The sequence below is a fragment of the Cicer arietinum genome, chromosome 5, assembly GCF_000331145.2.
Source record: "Cicer arietinum cultivar CDC Frontier isolate Library 1 chromosome 5, Cicar.CDCFrontier_v2.0, whole genome shotgun sequence".
Lineage (NCBI taxonomy): Eukaryota > Viridiplantae > Streptophyta > Magnoliopsida > Fabales > Fabaceae > Cicer > Cicer arietinum.
The window spans coordinates 75,545,372-75,569,563 of record NC_021164.2 but is presented as its reverse complement, the minus strand read 5'-3'; the positions used below and the strand labels follow the sequence as shown (position 1 = coordinate 75,569,563).

At 32.8% G+C, this 24,192-nt stretch overlaps 3 protein-coding genes and 1 non-coding gene across 4 annotated transcripts; 2 read left to right on the top strand and 2 right to left on the bottom strand.

Annotated features, from left to right (window-relative positions):
- Positions 1–3,170: 3,170 nt before the first annotated feature.
- On the bottom strand, positions 3,171–5,163 carry LOC101507513 (T-complex protein 1 subunit delta-like). The gene has a single exon (XM_004501131.4). The coding sequence runs from the start codon at positions 5,026–5,028 to the stop codon at positions 3,427–3,429; it is 1,602 nt and encodes a 533-aa protein (XP_004501188.1). The 5' UTR covers positions 5,029–5,163; the 3' UTR covers positions 3,171–3,426.
- A 1,426-nt stretch (positions 5,164–6,589) lies between these two features.
- On the bottom strand, positions 6,590–16,410 carry LOC101507824 (beta-adaptin-like protein A). Its single transcript, XM_004501132.4, has 11 exons — positions 16,091–16,410; positions 14,856–15,372; positions 14,018–14,142; positions 13,238–13,436; positions 11,456–11,684; positions 11,133–11,299; positions 10,762–10,971; positions 8,745–8,855; positions 8,475–8,651; positions 7,541–7,996; positions 6,590–7,249 (listed from the first exon to the last, which is right to left on the bottom strand). The coding sequence occupies exons 1-11, from the start codon at positions 16,144–16,146 to the stop codon at positions 6,959–6,961; spliced, it is 2,538 nt and encodes an 845-aa protein (XP_004501189.1). The 5' UTR covers positions 16,147–16,410; the 3' UTR covers positions 6,590–6,958.
- A 2,151-nt stretch (positions 16,411–18,561) lies between these two features.
- LOC101508363 (GTP-binding protein At2g22870) lies at positions 18,562–21,652 on the top strand. Its single transcript, XM_004501134.4, has 4 exons — positions 18,562–19,264; positions 19,362–19,431; positions 20,126–20,288; positions 21,238–21,652. Exons 1-4 carry the CDS (start codon positions 18,814–18,816, stop codon positions 21,454–21,456), a joined length of 903 nt encoding a protein of 300 aa, XP_004501191.1. The 5' UTR covers positions 18,562–18,813; the 3' UTR covers positions 21,457–21,652.
- A 1,770-nt stretch (positions 21,653–23,422) lies between these two features.
- TRNAF-GAA (transfer RNA phenylalanine (anticodon GAA)) lies at positions 23,423–23,495 on the top strand. Its single transcript has one exon. It is a non-coding gene; the product is annotated as a tRNA-Phe (tRNA).
- Positions 23,496–24,192: the final 697 nt, after the last annotated feature.

Genomic DNA, 24,192 nt, shown 5'->3' with positions numbered 1-24,192 from the left:
TTAAACCACCCACGTAGCTTGAGGTCTTTTAACCAATCAAAAACTTGACATTTGTCACGTAGGATTTTTGAGTTAATGTCCACCCGTTCCTCGCTCGAGTGACATGGACTATAAATATAAAGGTCACGGTGGGAAAAAAAGTTACTATTAGTAAAGAGTATAAAGAAAAAAAATTGAAAGAAAGTTAACCATGGATATTTTGATACAATTTCAAAAAACAAAAAAAGCATATATATGTAATTTATTTAGGTTAAATGTTATTAAAATTTTATAAATAAATAATGGAAAAAGTTAAAAAAGTAAAAAATAAATAATCGAGGATCGATTTTTTAAAATAAAACAAATAAAAGCATTCAAGTGTCTGTATTTGATTTATTTATTCTCTACACTGTGTTTGATCCCATACTTGCCATTAAGGTCTAATAGTATCTTTTTGGTTCAAATTTGGGGAGGAAAAAAATTTTAGACCAACCAAAAATAATTGGTTTAATTTGATAAAATTAAGAACATGATTTTTAAAAAATTAGAAAACAATCAGACCATAAAAATGATTTTAATTCAAATAAAATTGATTTTTCCCTTAATTGATGTTGGTTTGATTAGCACAACAGAAGTTTAATTAGAAATTTTAAAGAAGTTTATATTTACGGTTTCTTTTGTAATATCGGTTGAGTTACCTTCGTGTAAATTGAACTTTAAAGAATAGTTTATGGTCTCAGAATAACTTTTAACTAGGTTTGACTACTATTTTAGTAGAAATGAATTCTCTTGTTACAATCAACTTGATTCATTAAAAAAAACGAGTAATCTTTATCTTAGTTGAAATTTTAGAATTGTTGACCTATCCATTCCCGTTTAAATCTACTATTTTTTTAGAAGATGATGATTGTAAAAGAATGTTTTTCTCACATTTTGTATTTTGTCTCAAGTTTTTTTTTTTTTTTTTTTTTTTTTAAATTTTCCCCTGAAAAAAAAAAGCACCTATGTTAAAATGGCATAGATTTGTTATGCTATTTTGAGTTTCTTTAGATGACAAGTTCACATCATAGTCCTTTAAAAATAAAGTTCACATAGTACTCCATTTAAATTGAAATATAAAGAAAAATAAAATTTAAAATGTCCATGTATTTAGCTTAAATTATACAAAATACATCAATTTTTAAAATATTTCAGATAAAACATGAGTTTAAAAAATATAAAAAAATATTTTAGATAAAACATGGGATTAAAATATTCCGGTCATTACGTATAATTGATAATTCAACCAACAAAAAGTAAAATTCAATTTAATTTGAATTCAATTTGAATTGAATTTTTTAGCTCATTTAATTTAGACTTTGTTTTGATATTTTAAAATGAGTATAATTAAATAGAAATAAATAGAGTAGAGTGGATAAGAGTGAAATAAAATAGAGTAAAATATTCATTCAATTGAATTGGAGAGGGAAATATAACAAAGGGATATAAATGTGCTTCATTATAGTGTATATATCATTAGATATTGCCAATATAGTTATATAAGTAAGGAATAATTTGTATTATAGTATATATAGTTATTTACCCGCAAAAGTTAATAGATATAGATAATATATCTTTAATAATACAGCTGAAGCCACCAATAGTAGGTGAAAAGTGAAATGGAGTTGATATGAAATACACCAAATTTATGTTGACTCTACTTAATTTAGTAGGTCACTTATAAATTCAACCAATAAAAGTGTACTAAGTTCACATATAAATTCCACCGATAAAAGTGTATTAAGAAGTGTGTGTTGGACAGTGTTCATAGATATTCTTAGACTAAGTATTGTACCTTACGCCACACATAGTGGATCAATCCCTCCCTTTGGAAATTCACAAGTTTTTTTTTAACAAGCCAAAAAGGAATATGTTAAAAGATTATTCCATGCAATGTGTCTGTAATAGGAAAAGTACAAAGATTACCTTTCACCACATCTTCAACCAACAAAAGCCATGAGTCTCGTCTCTAAAAAAATGTTTTTGGTGGATAGTACTGTCAGTCCATGGTGAACCATGTTTTAGAACCAAATCTCCCATTTTCCCTTCACACCTAATCCACTCTCTGCCCAGGAGGACATGGGTGAAGGTGATATGTGAGGAAAAATAATCTAATGAGAGGATGTATAAAATCTACCTCTTTTTGTTTCTAAAATCACAAAAGTCATGCTTATAAGATTGAAAAAACGTTAAACCCACCCACATAAACATTATGAGTAACAAAAACGTTAAAATCCCAAATTGCATTTGTTTGGAGAATTTTAGGGTGAACCACATCTGTTGACCACAAGATTCACCTGGCCCTCACAATACAGTTGCAAAGCCCTCCACATATTTTTTCCCCGTTGCGAGATGAGATGTGACCACCACTGCACTGCCACTACCATATAGTTTTACCTAGAGAGCACTCAGATAGGTAACCACCATTGTGGTTTGGAATCGTCTCTGCTCTCTAGTCTGGAAGAAACATACTTCAACGACTAACTCTCTTCAATCTCCAACTCCGCATGCTTCAACTTCTTTGGATCCCCGGTTCATATCAAAAACAGAGTAAACAAATTAAAATAAATTCCAAAAGAAAAAAGTCCAATTCGCCCAAAGATGCTTGAGATTGAACCTCAAACCTCCCCAACAGATGATATATGATACACACCGAGTTGAACCTTTGATTACATGCTTAAAAGCTTAAATGACACAATTATCAAACTGTACCACCCCGTGTTGATTTTCATCTTCTCGTTTCAAAAGAACACCAATACACAGTACAAATACTAGACAGATATAGGAGGCATAATAATAGCTTTGCCATGGTGCAACGCGTTCCAGCCAAATCGACCAATCCTCCAAAACAAAGAAGCCCAGGTTCACACATCATCAGAGATTTAGAAAATTAAAAGAACAAATGTAACTTGTTCGATGATATAATATAATATTGCATGATTCCATGAACAACATATTACAAGTCATGTGATGCTACCATTAACATCCTACAACTATACTTAGTCCACACAACTCCTAAAATATATTAAATGTTCTATTTTTATATAAGTACCCGCTCAACTCCAAGTCACAATCAGTTACGGTTAATACAAGTAAGATTGAGGGAAATAAATGCTACGGACACAACACAGTTAAATAATCAACAGCCATGGTGCTCAGAAAAAATAATCAACTATTGATAAACTCCCAATACAAATTGACAAGTGCTTAAAAATCGGATGACTGCAACAAGCATAAAAAACCGCGAGGACAACCAAATTTGTAAATAAAAGCAGCAGCCAAAATTAAAATCGATTGACCAAAATCAGTAAACTGAACATAAACTGGCAACTTAAAATTAAGGTAATGACATCATAATATGATGATTCAGTAGTTTTTCTCCAAAATTTGGTCACTGTCAAATAAACTCTACCTCACAGTTACAATATCATCAATCTTCAAAATCATCCGCACACACTCTGTTGCCAAGGTGATAGCACTTGTGCTTACTAGCAACGGCTGCACCACATTCTCTTCGAGGATGTTTGTAATCTGACCTTTCCTAACATTGATTCCAGTATTTATCTCACCATTGGCATGACGATTCCTCAGCTCAGTAACAATCGCAATCGGGTTCAAACCTGCATTCTCAGCAAGAGTATAAGGAACAACTTCAAGCGCCTCAGCAAAAGCTCGAATACAATAACCCTCCATTCCATGCAACACCTTAGCCCATGCACCCAATTGTCTCGACAACTCAATCTCTGGGGCACCACCACCTGCAATCAAAAACCTCTTGGCAACCAAACACCTAACAACACACAAAGCATCATGCAAACTACGCTCGGCTTCATCGAGCACTAACAAATTCGATCCACGGACAAGCACAGTTGTGGTCTTTCCCATATCCTTAATACCAGAAATCTTCACAATCTTCCCATCACCAAGAGAAACCTCTTCCACAAGATCAGCATAACCCAACTTCTCAGCACGAAAATGCTCGATATTTGCAATCGGCAAACAATTAAGAGTCTTTATAATGAACTCAATTTCATCTCTCTCAACATCTTTAATCACCAATATCTTAGCTTTAGCAAGGTAATGCAAAGACAAATCAGTAACAGCATCTCTCAAAATACTCTTCTGAATCAACAACACATTACAACCAGTTGCCTTAATCTTCTTAATCATACCTAGAATATAACTCCTCTCTTCCTTCAAAATCCTATCCATTTGGGCGTAATCACTCACCACAATACTCTGTTCAATGTCGGTTTTCGGAGGTGAAATCTGAAACTGAATCACAGCAATCTTTGCATTCTCCATTCGGGTGGGTCCACCAGCAGCATGGCTAACCTTCTTATCAAAAACCAAACCATTAACAAGCTCCGTGTCGTCGACGGTTCCACCAAGCTTTTTAACGATCTTAACATCCCGAAGATCGACCATTTCCGGCTGGGCGGGGTCCACGACGGATAAGACGGAGTCGACGGCCAGTGGAGCGAGGAGCGAGGAGTACTGACTCACAACCTTGCTGTTCAATGAAGTACTAGCGGATTTAACGAGAGAATCGCGATCGGAGAGTTCAACCGGAACAGCCATGGCGGTGAGAACGTCGACAGCTTTAACGGAGGCTTTGTGAAGAGAATCGGAAACAACAGTGGGATGAATACCGTGAGAGAGAAGGAGGAGACATTTTTCGAGAAGTGCGCCGGCGATGACGACGACGGTGGTGGTACCGTCACCAGCAGCGGAGTCTTGAGATTTAGAAAGTTCAACGAGCATTTTAGCGGCGGGTTGAAGGACTTTCATTTTGTTGAGGATGGTGGCGCCGTCGTTGGTGATGATGACTTCATTGGAGGAAGTGGAAATCATTTTGTCCATTCCTTTAGGGCCGAGACTGGTGCGAACGGCGTTGGCGACTGAACGTGCTGCGATGATGTTGGCGTGACGAACATCTTCTTTGCGCTTGTTGTCGACATAGGATTCGGTTTTGGAGGATCGGTGTTGGGGTGCTGCGATTGTTGCCATTGGTGGTGATTAGAGGGAGAATGAGAAACCCTAGAGTGAGGAGAATGTGGAAACTGAAAACCCTAGATTGATTAAATGAGTGTGTAGGTATGTGTGAAGGAAGAAGGACCTGTTTGTAAATTGTGAAATTGTCTTCTGTTATTTATCTTTTCTTTTTTTGACAAAATTATTCAGTGGTATTTTGTTTTTGCCTTTTTGGTATTGCGCGCTCGCTGTGTTCCTTTGTTATTTCTTTTTTTTTTTCTTTCTTAAGATATTGTTAACGTAGCTCTTGTAGTATAATAATAGTAAGTAAAGGATTTATTTCCAAGATCATGTATCTTTTTGCTTTCAAAAAATCGGGTCATGTGTCGCTTCATCATCACAACTATTGTTTCTCAAGAAAAATATTTTCTATATATAATATTTCATCGGTATTGTTTTAAATGGTTTTTTTATTAATACTTCAAAACGAAATTAATCAGATATTGATAGTAAATATAATTAGATCGTAACATTATTTAATTAAATAATTTTGTAAAAAACGCAAACAAAATTTGGTGAATAAAATGAAGTGTTGGTGTGCAATTGGAAATTATGAAGATTTTACAAAAAAAGTTTTAATTATTTGATGTATTTTGTGTTCATTCCTATTGGAATGATTTATTTGCATGTTTAGTTGTTTTAATTTGTAGTCACTTTATATTTATTTTGTATTTTATTTTTTGTGTCACGGTGTTTTACTTTAATTTTAAAGTGGCTTTTAAGGTGAGGGATTTGGTGAGACGAAAAAAATCACCACTAGATATAATCAATAGTCTAGATTTATTGGAATTAAAATGAGAACATTTACATATTTTCACACACAACTCTTCCCCACCACCTGCATCGTCGACTCAAAAAATCTGCAGAAAATTCACGATTCAATTCAACCATTATAACTCTTATGTACTCTTCAATCCTTTTTCTTTTCTTATGATGCCCCTTTCGTCATTTCAAATCATAATATTCTATATTTTTTTATTCTATGGGTTGGTTTCACTCCAAAACTGCTCATCTTCACTCTCTTGAAGATCCTCATACCGCTTTACCTGACTCAAAAAATCCTCATACCGCTTCACTATCTACTTGACAAATAAATGAGAGAGTCGCTAGAACAAATTCTTACTTTCTTTACATGGTCGGTGGTACTACAAAATAACCTCTCCGTCAAATATAAACAAACGGATTAATAGATAAACCGACCGAAAGCACACAAATAAACAATAAAAGAATAACCCAATGATAGAGGAATAACCCGTTATAATTTAATTTATGAATTTTAATTCTTTATTCACAGAAAAAAGGATCGTGATAAAATGAATTCATGCGGTAAAGGCAATAATAATTTTGAAATAAATGATATATATAAAAAGTATACATATTTTATGTCATTTTAAATTGATAAAAAAGTGTAACTATTAATTTTACTTAGCTAGCTAATAATCACAACCAGCTAATCTGTCAATCAGTACTTACCAAGGGACAACACTGCATGCACCTAGGACTAGCCTAATAGTATCATTATAGATAAAGCTATCAATTGAAAAGGGTCCAATTTCACATTTCAGCATCAATCCCCACCAAATTTAATGATAACTATTCAATCAATGCCATAGAACACAATGAGCGCTTGAATAGACGCCACAAAATCAACATAAAGCCTCGACACACTTACAACCCAGACTCAGGTTTTCTACAACTGAATATGAGATACAAATGAAAAACTACAAAAACTTAGTGATGGACTTCCCCTGCATTTTCTGTTATACACTGATCTGATTGATCCATTTTGAGGGAGGGGGTGAGTGTGGAGTCCATATCTATCTCCATTTCTTTACATATTCAAAGCTTGGATTCCCAAATTTCATTATTGTCTACTCCGCAGATCAAAAGTATGCACCATTAAGTTTCAGGGCAAACCAAATTTGGACAAGGCTGATTGGAATAAAGTTGAGAATGCCTGTGATGAGCTTTGGTCATCAGCTTTTATTTTAATCTGTGACTTGGCCGATGATGTGTTGATTATACACTCTACAAGATATATTGATGCTTCACCCGCTTTTTGAGCAAAGAAAAAGAACTTGAAATTGGGAGACTGACCGCCAGATGCAATGCAGTGTATCGAATGATTTTGCATGTGCCTGAGGAGTGCACTGGGAGTTGTCAACGTTGCAATTCCATGAGGACTTAAAGAATATTCCTGCATCATATTATTAAATGTTACATGCCAACCAAAATGTCTATTTAGTGGTAGGAGGGAGGTAGTCAAAGAAAAAGAGAAAAGATACAGTACAGATTAATATATTTCTAGAGTTTAATTTTGATTCATTGTCATTGTAAAATAAAGTTATATTTTTACCCTCTCATTCATTAATGTGCTGTCACATTATGAGATTCATTAGGTGATGTGGCAAGACTTTACTGGATGAATATTCAAATTAAGTCAATGATATTGTATTAACGAAACTGAGAATATAATTTCAAAGCAAACCTCTGATAAGGATATTGGTAGTTGACGCCATTTCTGCTGAAAAGTGCCAGGATCCAGTACAGCTTTTGGGTTGAGGGTCAATGGGGGAGGTGACGGTGTGGTTGCAATCCCAACTGGAAAATCTAAACCAAGCAGATCATCAATTGCCAAGCTAGAAACTGGAGCTTGTTGGCCAGTTGCGCTGGTACTTGAAAATGGCAAATCTGCAAGCGGTTGTGAAGTTGCAGAAGGGGCAGAACCACTATAGGAAGGAGCATTATATGCAGAACCATTGCTACCAGGATCTCTAACATCATCTTTATCTGTGGTACTTAGAAGCAGATCCTTGTCATTTTCCTCCACTCTCTGAGCAGGAACAACAGAATCCCCAGATTCTGCACTAATAGATAGATTTCCAAGTTCATCTGAAAACTCAAGTGTCCCTCGGTGTTCCTTATCAGTGAACATGTAAGAAGGCTGGATGAATTTGTTTGCGTTAGTTTGACAGAATTTAGCATACAACTCAGAAGAGAGGGAGGTGAAAAAATAGACAACGATCGCGGTAATATAAACATGTCTTAAATATCAATAATAAAAGACAAGGTGTTAGCCTTTCACAGAGCAAGTTGTAACACTAAAGCCAAGGAATTGAAGCACAAGTTCAGACAAAAGGGTTTCATATTTTGAAATTTTAAAAATAAATGCTATTGTATAAAGAAGTGTGAACTCTAAGTGGAACAGGGAGACACAGTAAAACACAATTAGAATGGTAACATGACCCGTTTATCATCTTTTCCCCATTTTATTTTGATATCTGTTTAAAATGCCAAAAAGTACGGCAGTAAAAAACAATTTTTTTTAGAAATGGCTTCAAGTTGAAAATTGATCCATATTAAATGATTAATTTGTGCTCATTATAAACCAACCACTTGGGGGAAGTGAATACATTAATTACCTTTTGGTATACAACAGACAAACTGTTAAATTCATCAAATATGCGATCTTTAACTTCACTGCTCTGAGTATCAGCAAATACTGAAACTGCTTGTTTTGGAGGGTTTACCACACTCTCTGCCACTGATACATTGTATTGTAGAAGCCTGTAATAAAATAAGGCCCTATCATGAACATCCTGCAATCAACAAAAGCTCATGTAACAACACAAACAAATGCTTAATTGCATTGTTTTAACAATTCCAATAATAAGTAGCAAAACAACTCAAACCTGGTGAAAGTCAGCAAGACCAGCGGCCAGTGCAGCTCCTAATGCTTTTTGAGTCTCAGGGGGTCTCTTAAAGAAACACTTCATTACTGAAGTAAGAAGATGTAGGCGAACCTGCATCAAGACACAACAGTTACTCAAATTTCAATTAAGTATAGATAAAGACATGAAATTTCTTCTTTTATTTATCAAATTAAAATATATATATGGTGATTAACATGTAACCGCAAAGGGGTGTCAATGATGTATACATATTTTCTAATCAATACAACAGTAGAATTATATGATAATCTGTTAGGAACCCAAGAATTAAATTCCAAGGATTTAGAGGAAGAACACAAATATTTAGAAAAAAGGATAAGAAATAATAGGAGATAATATCTCCAAAGAAAAATGATACACAAAAGCGGATATGCTCTTACAATGGTATAAATCACTCATTCTAAATTTTGCAAAAGATGCTTTACAAGGGAATGGAAGTCTATATTTATAGACTTCTTTTACACGAGGATAGAGAAAAGGATTAATAGAAACTACCCTAGAACAGAAACAGCATCTAACAAACAGAAAATAACTAACCTAACTAACTAATCCAACAACCCTTAACTAATTCAACTACTCTAATTTCCCTTTATTCTACATCCTAACACAATCAAATTAGATTCTCATCAAATCCAAACCCTACATGATTCCAGGACAGATGTGGGCTACTCATGGTCTGACTAGGGGGATGCTGAGGCCAGTCAATGCCACCACTGTTCTTCATGAAGAAATTAAGAATCTAAGATGATACATAGTGTTTGTACTATTCATGTTTCTGCAGGAACAGGGGGGAATTATTGAAGCAGGGGGGTTCTCAAGTGTTAAAAGAACAATAGAATAATGCTTAGGGCTATGCCATGTCAAAATTGGCAGGATACAGACCCAACAATGATTTGATGGCAGGCGTGGGTACTCGTGGTATAACTGCGGTAATTAATGTTTCTGCTGGGGCTGGTGATAATTATTGAAGCCGAAGATGCTGAAGAGCCAGAAGAATACAGGAATAATGCTTGCGGCTATGCCATGTCACAATTGTCAGGATACTTGGAAATTAAACCTACTAAAGAACTGTATAATGAGTATTTAAAACAAATGCTGTAAAATGTAATTTTTACACAATACAGTTTGCATCTAGTTATTAAAACCAACCCAGTATAGCCTGTCCGACCAGTGAGTTGGATCTTAGGCTGGTTTGGCTCAAAGCAGACAGAGTTGCAAACTGAACTAGTCAAAGTTACAGCCTGGAGGTTTCGTCAAACTCATTCAAGCATGACTCTTTAATGCAATACAAATCAACTGTGAAATTTATTGCTAAAATTGCATAGCAAGTAGGCCACAAAAAGCATAGTCACTGCTCCACACACCTTATAAAACAACTTCAAATCTATGACTCAATAGCTATGGCCCACGAAACATAACACCTAATGTCTAGCCACAACAGTGTACTATATTGTATAGGGGGAACTGCTTCTGGCACTACAGTCTACAGCTGACTAATGTGGGACTTCCTGATGCCAACCTTAGTTTCTAAGTGCCTTCACTCTTCAAATTTCAAAATTATACAACTTTAAAATAATTGGGGGGGAAAATTGCTGTGGTCAGTATTTGAAATGTTTTACTAGAATTTTGCTGGTACAAATTTTCATTAACTCAATACTGTAGTGATGTTCTAAACAGTTGTGTCTAGATATATTCACATTACCTTGTAAACTAAATTATGGTTCGAACTTTCAAAACATGTTCATGCTGCAGAGGTTTTTTTAATAAGAGTATATATTATGAGATTTCAAATGAGAACGCTGTTGATCCTTCAAGACCAAAGAGCAGGTCAGAGATATAATATAAAACCATTCATATGTTTTCATTTGACAGCTTAAACTATTGGGAAAGTTGGTTCATGACGGCATTAAATACGAAAGTCTAAATCTCAAATACAAACATTACAAGACTGCAAACCATACAAAGCTATGTATACTACCTCGGGAGAATGCTCCTCATCCCAATTTTCAACCAGACTTTCCAAGACATAGGGTGCATCATGCATGTCCTGAGAATATTCTCCCAACATCCATATGAGAGCTGCCTTAGCCTTAGGTTCTTGGACATTTTTGCTACTGATATTCCCAACAACAGCAATACAATCTTGACTCCATTGTGGATACTTTCTTAGTAGATCTTTCACAAGAACCTGCATAAATGAACTTCTGAACTTGTTAGTCTATCCTACCATTACCAGGTCAAATTAAAATGTCATACTTTTTACACATGTTCATATAATAATGGGAAGCAGTGCAATATTTCTCTTAGACAAAAATTCCAGGGAATCTAGCAGGTATTCATCATGTTTACCAGAGCTTCAGATGTAACATAGTCTTTTTCCATCTCCAGAAATTGTAGAAGTCGGTCAACAATAGCATTGACATCATACTGCTGCAATGCTATCTTCCCAACAGCCCGAATTGATTCCCTTGCAATTGGTATGTCAACATTTGCAGCATACTCACATAATTCTGTCACTGAAGTGGGACACAAAAAGTTCTTGTATAAGCCATACATAAAAGAAAGGGAGTGACTCAAACCGGAGATCAAAACATCAAATGGAAAATGCAATATCACAATTTCTCCCTCTCATAGCCCCCTCCTTTCTCTAGCAGATTTGGGGAGTTACTAACCTATCTCATAGGTGTTACTTTCATTTGCAACTGCAGTCAGCATTTCAAGCTTCAACTTTTTGACATATGATGGCTCATTATACTGGCAATAGAAGTGTTTGTAGTCTGAAGAAAATATATAAGGTGCACGCATGACCAAGAGATGCAGGTGGCTTAAAATTGCATAAGATTGTTCCGGACTTCCTGAGCTCACTTGAGTTAGGAGAGGGGCTTTGATACGCTCATATACCTGAACAATAAGAAGTTGCATCAGAAATCACATTGCTTCAGGCAATCAACCAAAGATGACAAGATACAGTTAAAACAATAACATGATCAAACAAAAAAGGGTTAAATAACAAAAATGTTGGTTAAAAAGGTTGCTATGCAATCAAGCTGTGTGGAGCTTGGCTGCGCCTTACACAAAGATGGTCAAACATAAGCTTGAGGCTGATCATGAGTTGAGGTAAAATACCCCCTAGTTTATTTAAAAGTCCAAGCCCTAATAGTTCACACTTCACATATGATAATATAAAATTATACAGATTTGTTCACATACGAACAAACAAATATTAATGCATAAGACCCATTTGTTTTCTTTTTGCTAGAATAAAGCATGCAATTCTTATGTTTCTTGAGTACATTGTCTATTTTTATTTTTCTCCTACTTACTAAATATTGTAATTTCTAGCATAAATGATATGTGTTGGTGATCAATGTAGTAATCACTGACTCATGTACTAATCATATGTATATAAATAAGATCAATTGTGTTAACAAATATACAAATCCTTAATTTAAACCATGTACCGCCTATAAATTGAGGGTACGTAAACATGACATGACATCAACACCTGCAACTGACACAAAACTTTCCAAAAACATAGGATATAATGCAACATAATGGATGTAAAGGAATAGCAAGGAGTTTAAATCCGGAGTAAATTAAACTAAGTTATACTTTTTTGGGAGGCACATGTATATATTCTTAGAGGGTGTTCGGAAGTGTTTATTTGAACTTATGATATAAACACTTGTATGTAAGAGTTTGAAAGAGCTTATGATATGTCTATTAGCTATTTTCAGCTCATTTCCATATATAAGCTTTGCAAGATGACTCATAGAAACCGCTTATATAGAGCTTGGACTTCACTCTTATTTCCTCTTCTACTGTAAACAGTTTGTATACATAAACTCTTATATGATCAACGCTTATTGTATGAGTATTTAATTAAGCTATTTACCCCAACACTATTAATATATTGGCAGGTTAGGAAGTAAAAAAAGAAGCAATACAAACAATACACAAAAACAAGATTGGAAAACACAAGGATCCGGAGCCAAATGAAAAAGTCATCAATAACTGAACTGCTCATGAGCTGATGAGCCAAGCATCATAGTTGAATTAACTAAACCAGCTTTAGTATACTGCTCAAGCTTATTTACACAATACAGAATCTATGATGAACTGACCCAAGCAAGTTTCAAGTTTCAGCCATAGGAAGTTAGAGATGGCTTAGTTTACTTGCATCCCTAAGGTTAAGGTCATAAAACCACCCAATTGTGTGTCCATGTATAATACCACAAGCATTGCCTCACAGAACCTCAATGCCAAATACATGTCCTCTAAGAATGATTCAGTGTGCTACAACGGAAAAGTAGTTTAAATAATCACAAAAAAGATTATGACATAAGCCAGATAATTTAATGTATGGAAAAATAATCATAAAAAAAAATTATGTTGTATAGAAAAACAGGTAGTTTAAATTATGTTTACACACATATACACAAATCAATACATACCTGCTGATGAACATCAGCCATAGATAAAGTCAAATGCAGAAATACTTTTATAGTTGCCAAGACGACAGCACCATTTGCATGCTGGAGTCTATCTTCAAGGAGATTCATTATATCAAATATTTCACTATTATCTGATGGAATGTACTTGGCCACCAATTCCATCACAAGACATTGTGCCCATTCACTAAATTCCTTAATGCTGCACGTTGTAAAAAAATAAACAGATAAGTTGTTGAAAAATTAGTACTTTTGCAAGATACTACAGATGCTTTTTTTCCTCTCTAACGCCTGCCACAGTGAAAAACACATTTTATAGTCTAAAACAGACACAACTAGCAATTAAGGTAATTAAAATTCTTATTCACATTTGTGAAGTAACTGTCCAGTCAACCATTTACTCCCACAACTATACCAATTACCAAGTATAATTGATTTAAAATTGTATATGAGGACAAAGAAACTAATATGGTGACAGATTGTACGGTAGCTATAAAATTTGTAAAAATGAGAAATAGAAAGATACAAAAAAATCTTTCAAAAGGGAGTCTTAAAGGAGGGTGGGTGAGAAACTTCAGTATATCTGGTATGTGGTAATAAATAAATAAATAAATTCAATAGCAAATGTTAAGTTGAGAGTTGAAACCATGACCTCCTTATTATTTCAATTCTTATGTCCCTCCCCCAAACCACCAAGCCACCTTATCGCTCCACAAATGAAAAACATAAATTAAGTAGTTCGAAAAATATCAGAAAGCAAGAAACTACTTGAGAAAAGATTACCGATTCAAAAGGTAATAAACAATTGGCTTGCTGTGCAGAGTTTCTCTCTCCCTGGATGCTTCTTCTGAGCTGGTTGACTCTAAAGTCCAAATTTCTTGTAAAGAAGACAAGCAGTTTGCAACTACCTGGTGAAACAAGCACGACCATGTATATAAGTAAAGTGCAATTCATTTGGCAAATGTTTCCATTTCAAATTCTTGAAATAGGAAGACTTTTCCTGTCCTGATATATACATGAAAAAAAAATGAAAAGCAATAGAAAGAACAACAACAAGGAACATAAAAATTATAGAATATCGTAGTTACAGTTAAAGATAATTAAGCTTAATTATGTAAATACATTTCGCTTTGACAAGTGATGCCAGATTAAACGCACAAGGCAAGAAAAATGAAAAAGAAAATGAGAACAGCTTCAATCTTTTATATTGTATCTTAAGCTTAAGGAAATCAATTTTTCTCCAATGAAGCTATCAAGAAGAAAATAGAAAATTTCACATGTTGCAGGGAGCAATCAATCCCTGTCCGCTAACTGAAGTGTGGTTACAGAAGAAAATAAGAGCCAAAGCTCTCAACTATGGAGGAGGTAACTCCTAGCACAAAGCACACGCCAAAAAAATGTAATATCCCCTTCATTAACTTCCCCTCAATTTACATTCCTTTTCCCACTTTCTCTCTCCAGTAACTAACTCCGCCAAGAAACCAATTTACATTAATCATTGGAATATGTAGATTAGCTTTGTTCTAAGGGAATCTCTGAACTCTTTACAAAGCTGGACAGAACATTTGTGATTTATCATCATAGGTTGATGATGAAGTCGCCATAAAAACATAATCCTCACCTGAGTATCCGGATCATTGAGCAACAAATGCTTCAGTGTTTCTGGAAAATCTGCATCAATACATGTGGTGGCTGATATATGATACAGTTTCAAAACCCCAATAACTGCCACCGTCCTGACATAACTGTTATTGTCCTTCAACCCTGACCCTAAAGGCCCAACCAAATACTCCACCAAGTTCGCCACTCGGAGTGAACACAAACTCCTCAATGCTAGTCCCCGAATCATCGGATCCTGATCCTTGCAATCCCTTTGTAGAAAATTAATCGTCAAGAGAGCAAGATCGGGGTTAACCTTAGCGTAGTTTCCAACATATAAGTAGCACATTTTTTTCAAGACAATGTCTGATGTTGCCGAACACATTACCATCTCACCAAAGAGAGACGAAACATCAATACCTATAGTCATGTTGGATATCACCTTTTTAAAAAGATCCCTCTTCGAATCATCAGCACCCGGAGCTCGGCTCCCAGCAAGTTGCCGGAGCTGTAATTTCAAATCAGACACTTCACTCTTCCTGGTTAAAATTAAATATTAGGTTGGAACTTAAAGTTTAGATATAAACACCATAAACAAAAAACAATCCACCACATGAACAGACAGAAAGTAATTCTAATATATCAACAATGGAGAACCAACGTTGTCAACCGCAGATTACGGAAAATAGTAGTTTGTTAAAATTCCACAACGCAATAGTGCTATAGCGCTGTTTGACAACATTTTGTACTAAACAGCATATTGCGGAATAATAGCATTTAGTTCAAATTCTGCAATTCTATACGGCTATAGCTGCTATACAACAACACTGAGAACACATTTTATGATTTAGATATTAAAAAAATGATGGAAATAGCTAATGCACCAATTAATTGAAGTTAACATAGCCTCTATCCTTGAATGGAAAAGATAACACAACGCTGATGATTTTTGAACACTATATTCTATTATGTGGCTCGATAACTTTATTCATAACAAGTACAGTAGATTTCACTATTGAAGGTCAAATCCAAACAAATAAGACAAAACTCAGCGGCATTGGATCTTGAATATTCATGATAACCTAGAAAATGCGTATACAAATATAAATGAATACGTTTTGTTATATAAAACAAAAATAGACGCAATTTCGTGTTTGCAAAGATCCAAAAAGCGATAATTGATATGCAATGGGTTCCATCGACGAGTCCAAAATGAAATTAAAAAAGAAAAGAAGTAAGATGAAGAGTGAGAGGGACCCGGAAGGTTGCGACGGAGAGGCAGATCGTTGAGATTGCGGTAACGGTGGAGCCATGGCCACTGGAAGTTGACTTAGAATAACCGCACGGCTAATTCGCCCCGTCTTTGAAGAAATTGATGAGATCTAAACAAAGAAAGAAGAAGATCGGTGATTGTAGTTGCAGTGAGTGCTGATTCAGCTTGTAATTGTTTTTTTTTTTTTTTATCAAAGAAGAAGTTGGAATTATTGGGTAATTTGGAATTTAGAAATGAGAAAAACTACGACAAAAAATCTTGGGAAAAAATTGTTACACCTGCAAGTATGATTTCGACGTAGTAGAAGCTGAAGTGGCAAAATCAGATTGCTTTTACACACATTTTACACTTTTGATAAAATATGCTTAATTAATCTATTTTAATTCATTTCCGGAATTTCTTATTTTAAAGATGGACAGTTTTATTTATTTTTTAATACTTTTGAAATAAAAAATAATTTTCTGACATATTTTAAATAAGATGATATATTATTTTATGATACATAATTATTTAGACGTGATATATTATTTTATCTTTATTATTATATTATTTAATAAGATTTATTATTTAACTAAAGACATAATTGCTCCTTTAACTTAATTTCATATAACACTACATTCATTTATTATTATTTTTTATTTGGCTATTTATTCAATTTTATTACAAAAATTCAAAAATATAAAGAATAAAAATATGAGTTTATTTAAATATTTGAGTTATAAATTTGATGAAATTTGCATTATATTGAAAATGATAAATAGCTTTATGAGTTTTATTTTAAATTTTTTATGAATTTTGGTAAAAAAATTATAATATTTTAAAACATAAAAGATCAAATTATTTACTTAAAATTAATTAAATGACCAGATTGAGATGGAAAAATAAATAAATAAATTGTTATATGAAATTAAGTCAAAAGACAACATAAACAATTATATCTTAATAAAATAAAAATATGATTGGAATTATTGATACAATAGTGGAAAATAGACATGTGCAAGTCGAAAACTATTTATTTTTTTATTTTGACTAAAATAAACGATATTCATTTATTAAAATTATAAAATATAATGACGTAATTCAAATTTAAATTTGCTAAAAATATCAATGATGAGTGTGCGAATAAATTCGCAACACTCAAAATAATAGTGTAAAACTACAATATGTCTATAAATATGATAAAATTTAAGTGTCTAATATATTTATACCTCCGAAATTTTAACGTTGAAGACATCGAAGTCATTGATTGAAATTTGTTATCGACTAAAACTACTCTAACAATTTGAACAAAAACGAACATTACACCAAAATGGAAAAAAGCATTGCACCAAGACAGAAAAATAAAAAAAGAAGTTGCACTCATACGATAAAATCACGACAACAAAAAAAAAACTAAATTTGTGTGAAAGTCGTTTATTTAAGTAAAATAAAAGAGAAAAATGATTTTTGAGAGGTGTTTGAAAATATACAAAAAAAAAAAGAAGAAAAAAAACAAAGAGAATGTAAAAAGGATAATAAGAAAAAAAAAGATAATAGATAAATCACATGAAATGTATGTTAGAGATTTTGTATTTGATATGAAATATTTTTAACATCTTTATAAAATCTGAAAAGTGGCAAAAAAAATAAAATAAAAAAAATAGAAACACTATCTTTGAGATAGATGAAAAAAAAAAAATTGGGCGAAAGTATGTATGTGATCAAATAAAGAATAAGGATAAAAGAATAACTATTTAATTATGAAGTTATATTTCATTTTATAGATCCCAAATTAGGGTGAATGGAAAATTAGCACTTGAACTACAAGTGAGAAAATTATGTTTCTTTACTAACTTTGTTATATAATTTAAGTTAATATTTATACAAATATTTATGTAAATATATTCGAATCACATATAGCTAAAATACAAATTGATTTCGTCTATGGTCAAGTGTCAAAATATTATACAATTAATAAATTAAGATGAAACCTAAAGTTTTGATGATAAAAAAACTTAGATTTTGAGTTTTCTTTGAAGAACTTTCATTATTTTCTAGAGACATAGTAAGAACAAAGAATATAGATCACTAGATAAAAATATGCATAAGAAAGTTTAATTTTCAAAACCAAAAGGTACTTGCGAACAAAAATAAGTGCATAGAGATGGAAAAATGATTTGATGGTGCACAATGTGTATTTATTATTAAAAGAGAACTTTAATCATTATTGTTCATTTGTATTATATAATTTTTATTTGTTTATTTCTATGTCACATATATATATGAAATTATTTAATTTCGTGAAGGATAACATCACAAACTATCACAGAGTAATATTATTGAACAACCACCCGTGATTTCCATCACAAAATGACTACAAACTTTTTCATTTATTATGAAAACATGACATACAAACTCTGTATTTACGAGTTCACTTTTCCCGCTATATATAGCATTACTGATATAGATAAGAGGAGAAGGTGGTATGCCATATTGGGATAGAATGGATCACAAACTATTCCATTCATACCTAGAAGAGCAAGACTTGCACAGTCACAATAATAAATTATTTTAGCGCGCACACATTAATAATAAATAAAAAAACAATTTAATTAAATAATTTTTTAATTTTTGTTTGGGGTATGCATCTGGTGCGCATTTGTGAATCGCGAGAAACACAAAAGAAGAGTGCTGTAAGATATTTCGACAAATCAAGAGAAGGAAGGATATGGTTATCCTTCATATCCCAAGATTATCCTTTTCTCTTTTCACAATCTCATCTCCATTATTCTCTCGTAAAGCCTATTCGTCACGCACGTTAACCACCCTCTTACACCCACCACCTAAATCAACCCTCACAACAACTTCACAACCAACAATAATAAACCCTAAACCCCAAAACCTATCTCTCGATAAACTCTTCGTTCCACCAGAAACCCCCATTATCTCTCTCGACAACGCAAGAATCTTAAACGGTTCCAATATTTTACTAAGTAACTACGCCAACGACGCTCAAATCATACAAGCTGATTTTGTGAAAAGCAGTGTTAGAACTGAAGATTGTCCTTCCGATGGACTTCCTGAATTCGCTCTTGTTGGTCGCTCCAATGTTGGCAAATCTTCGCTTCTCAATTCCATTGTTCGCCGCAAAAAGCTCGCTTTAACTTCAAAGAAACCTGGTATCTCATTATTACACTTTTTTTTTTCTTTGATTTCGTGGTTTCTGAAATTTGATGTTGGTTGAATTTTGTTTTTTTTTTTTTAATTTTTTTGCAGGGAAGACGCAATTGATTAACCATTTTCGAGTTAATGATAGCTGGTACTTGGTTGATTTGCCTGGATATGGGTATGTATGTATGGTTTTAGTTTTATTCTCGAAGTCTCATTATATGTTACAGATTTGGGCCTAAACATTGGAATTAATGATATATATTTGCTAAATTGCTACGAACATATTAGAATAGTGTGCACATATTGTTCATGAATTTTGAGTGTTAAACTTCATAACAGTAGGATTCCATTAATTATTATTCAAGTTTGAAAATGATTTCTTATGGTGTCTTGCTATGAAGCACAAATACATATGCAGGACACAATGCTGACACTCACACATAGACGTTAGTAATAATTTTAATTGAATGTAAGTGATTGAATCGTGTCAGAAATTGACACATGTGGGTCACACATTCAACACGAAATGTTGGACTTACATAGGTGTGTTATGATTTTTATAAAACTATTTTTCTTTTTTGTGAGGCAACATTCACAATTGCACTTGAAATGTTCAAAGCAACATTCACAATAGCACTTGAAATGTTCAAATTCTGTTGATGAGTCTGGCATTTTATTTGTCTTTGGTCCAGATTTTTCTTCTCCAATGCTAGTTTGTATTTTTTTTACAGGATAACTTCTGATTAGTAATTTGACCCTGTTCAGTATTCTAGAAAGCCGATGACAATTATATGCCTTTTTTTTCTTCTTTTCATTCGGCATGCATATGCGCTGATGACAATTATATGTCATTTTGTTCTTTTGATTAGGTATGCATCTGCACCGCAGGAACTTAGAATGGATTGGGCAAAATTCACCAAAGACTATTTCCTTAACCGGTCAACATTGGTTTCGGTTTTCCTTCTAATAGATGCTAGCATTCCTGCTAAAAAAATTGATCTCGAGTATGCCGGTTGGTTGGGTCAGAATCAGGTAATGTATTGTGTATGAACATTTTCTTCATTCAAAAAGCAACATATTTTGTGTTTCATATTAATCATGCACATGCTATCTAACAGTTTCATGGTAATACTGCCATTTTATCTTTATATGCTCTGTAAGCAATGTGCACATGAGAAAGAGAGACATTATAGTTACAAAATTACTTTGTAGTATAGTTATGGAAACTGAAATTGCTGAAAAGATTTTAATTTGATGACATTTGTAAATGGGCTGGTTTTGATCAGCTAGAAGCCTAGAACTTATCCATACAGAAGACAAACAAAGTCCAGTTATAACCGACCTTTGGAATCAATCTTTATGATATGTGGATGGATAAGGGTATGGTTACAACATAAGTTGGTCATCACAATTTAAATGTTGTGAACTGAGATTAGTTGAGGAAAATTTGATTATGAGATTATAGAGAAGAGATAATCTTTTCGTAAATTCCAGGTTGTTAAGATCAAAGAGCCTCTATTTAAATAGGAGTTGCGTGTCTAACATCAAACCTGTGTCACTCAAATGTGTTGAAAAGAGTAGTCCATGTTCACTAGGTTGGACAACAATTCTCTATTAGCACTTGTTGTATTCTAAGGTTATGTTTGGAAGTTGGGTTTTAGAGTGAAAGGTGGGGAGGATTTGTTCTCCATTTATTAATTAAAGAAATAATAAAATGTTTCTAAAAGCGATTAAAAGGGTTATCGAAATATTATATGATTATCTATTATATCATTCCTTCAATTCTTTTAAAAGCTTGAATGCAAACTTAGCCCTTCAAAACCTAACTTCCTAACATATATACTCTAAAGGTCAAGGTCAAAAAGGAGGAGAGCGTCGATTTCTGTTCATTTTTCATGCCTAGGCAATACTATGGAAGGAGAACAGAGTTACAATTTATTTTGGTAATGAAAGCTGGTTTAATATATATTTTTCCTTTCAGATCCCAATGACATTAATCTTTACCAAATGTGACAAGCGGAAGAAGAAAAAGAATGGAGGCAAAAGACCTGAAGATAATGTCAATGATTTTCAGGACTTGATACGTGGCTCCTTCGAAACTGTGCCTCCATGGATCATGACGAGTAATGTCACCCATCAGGGTCGCGATGAGATACTTCTTCATATGGCCCAGCTTCGGAACTATTGGCTCAAGCACTAGTTTGTGGCATTCTGTTGTCACAGCTGGGTTGTCCATCTTGAATAGGGACTGTATATTTGAGTCACTGTATCTTTTTCTTATTCTTAGTGGCAAGTTGTAGGGTAGACTCAATGTATCCAGCTTATGATTCAAGTTCCAAATTCATCTGATTTCTCATGTTTATAGTAATAGAAAAATGCCTTTAAATCGATTTACACATTATGTTGTATAAAAAATCAAATGAATGCATTTTGATTGCCACAAAATACACATTTTATTTCATATCAATCACAGCCGCCAAACTTTTCTAAATAGACTTGCCAGATTATGAATTTACCAGCCAACATGGTTATATTGTGTTGCTTAACATCCTGCAGCAAGGAACATGAGAGGAGGATAAATAAAATAATTTATAACCAGAAATGTTGACAATATTCTTGGACTTCCTCTTTTATATTTTTGGGGAAAAATGAAAATACCTTACATGGGTGTATTAGCAAAAACAACGGAGAGTAGCATGCCATTTGTTAATCAGAGACATATGGGCTGCTTAGACAACTTGGTCTGCACACGAAGTTGACACTATTATGGACCACAATAAGGGAATTACTTCTTACACCATTTTCTTTCTATCAAACATACACTGTGTTGTCATTTTTTTTCCTTTCAAGAATACTCCTCTTTTCCCCTTGTCTGTTTGTCTTGTTTTGATAATATACATTCTGAAAGTACCAAAAGAAAAATTTAAATTCTGAAATTATGCAGAAAATAAACTTCTGCAAACTGAATTTATGTAAAGATATTTTTAGACTATATTTTTGAAAATTTATAAAGTCACTTTTTCTTGTTTAAGTTTTTCAATAATGAATAAATATTATGTTAGTACGAGTGGAACAAGACATGAATCTCTAGTGGTTTTGAAGGAGGGTCTCAACTAAAGTTTTTTCAAAGTAGATTAGTCATTTTTTTTGCACTAAACATAGATTAGTCATCAATAAAATTTATAATTACTTCTTATATATAACGTGATTAAAAATAAATTATCTAGTATCAAAGGAAGCCAAAACTGTGTTTTTTTTATCCCCTCTTTTTCCTCTTAAAAATTAGATGTAACAAATAAGATTTAAAATAGTTTTTATCCTCTACTTCATTTCTTCCAAAGTAAACACTACGCAAATTTCATAAATTAAATTTTTATTGCTATTGATCAAGTTATGTCAATTATTTTAACACGGTAATAATAATATAAAAACCATAACTAACATGACTATTTAAAAAAACATAAATTACTATATGCAAAATAAACTCAATCAATTTTTAAGGCACTCTATATTTTTTATATAATTCTAAATAGTAATATCGGGTTACAGTTTTCTCCATTTCTCATTCTATCGATTCCTTCAATTATCAAAATTTTTGGTGTATAAATGCATATGTTTTTAGAAATTGTGACATTTAGTTTGTATATTTAGACTCTTATACACTCAAAACATTAGTAATTAAATTTTTCATTTTTTTAAGAATGGAGAAGATATCTCCTCAATAATATCAATTTAAAAACTATACCTATTCCTATGAGTCGAACACACTGTCCATTTATCCTTGATAGTTAGCTAAGATGAGCTGATAATGTTCACTATTTTTCGGAGGGAAATAATCATCATAGTATTTTAACTCAACTCTCATAATAATAATAAAAATAATGTATTAATCTACAATTCAAAGAGAGTATGTGGGTGGCTCATTGATGCTTCTTTGTGTAAAGTGGCAAGACAATGTATTAACTTGAGACGTTGGATTAATTAGATTGACACAAATGCTCAAAGATATGGATTTAATAACCTCTCATCTTTTTCATGATTGTGAGCTTGGATTTCATTAAGTATCGTCTGACACATAAAGTTGTCAGTTAAGGTGTGCCTTTTAATTTGTAAGTAATCCAAATAAGTTGTAATAATACCATTACGTTCACTAACATTAGCAAGAAGCGGGGATAGCTCAGTTGGGAGAGCGTCAGACTGAAGATCTGAAGGTCGCGTGTTCGATCCACGCTCACCGCATATTTTAATTATTTTTATCTTTAATTATTTTTATCTTCTTTAACTATTTACAAACGCTCGCGTGTTGCTCACATATTTTTATTTTCCTTATCTATTTATCAAATTAGAGAATCATAGATTGTTGCTGAAACGAAAACTTTAATTTTAGTTTTACGTAAAATAATTTTTTTAATGTTTAATTGTGTTAATATATATATTAATTTAATTTATGTTTAGATATTTTTCTACATCCTTGTTTTATAAAATGAAATTTGTTTGATTTATATAATCAAAAGTACATTTAAATATGTATTTACTGAAAATGATATATATTTTTCAAATTTGTATTTATAATTGTAACATGTAGTAGAGAATAATTTGGAATCAAAATCATGCAAATGACAAATGAAAAATGCAAAAGTATAATCATGCAAATACTTTGGTTTTAACACGTTTGAGGCAAAATTAAATTTGCCAACATAATTTTAAGGTAATCCAAACAAAAAGATTATGTTTAGCTTAGAAAATGGAAAACAAAACATACTTTAGGTAATTAACGATTTTAAATTTAAAGATATAATTAATCCCTATAAAATGGAAGAAATTTACTTTTAGTCATTATAAAATTAATTTTTTTGTAAAATACAAAAAGTTTGCAACAACACTATATATATGGTTCTAGGCCTAATTTAAATTTAGCAACTTAACCTATAACAAT

Bases quoted from the DNA above. Each gene is read 5' to 3' on its own strand.
- LOC101507824 (XM_004501132.4), bottom strand. From the start codon at position 16,146: ATGGCTCCACCGTTACCGCAATCTCAACGATCTGCCTCTCCGTCGCAA. The intron at 15,373-16,090 runs GTCCCTCTCACT...AATTTTAACCAG, and splicing joins TCTCCGTCGCAACCTTCCGG to GAAGAGTGAAGTGTCTGATT. The intron at 11,300-11,455 runs GTTAGTAACTCC...GTCCCACTTCAG, and splicing joins AAGTAACACCTATGAGATAG to TGACAGAATTATGTGAGTAT.
- LOC101508363 (XM_004501134.4), top strand. From the start codon at position 18,814: ATGGTTATCCTTCATATCCCAAGATTATCCTTTTCTCTTTTCACAATC. The intron at 19,432-20,125 runs GTATGTATGTAT...TCTTTTGATTAG, and splicing joins GTTGATTTGCCTGGATATGG to GTATGCATCTGCACCGCAGG. The intron at 20,289-21,237 runs GTAATGTATTGT...TTTTCCTTTCAG, and splicing joins GTTGGTTGGGTCAGAATCAG to ATCCCAATGACATTAATCTT.
- LOC101507513 (XM_004501131.4), bottom strand. From the start codon at position 5,028: ATGGCAACAATCGCAGCACCCCAACACCGATCCTCCAAAACCGAATCC.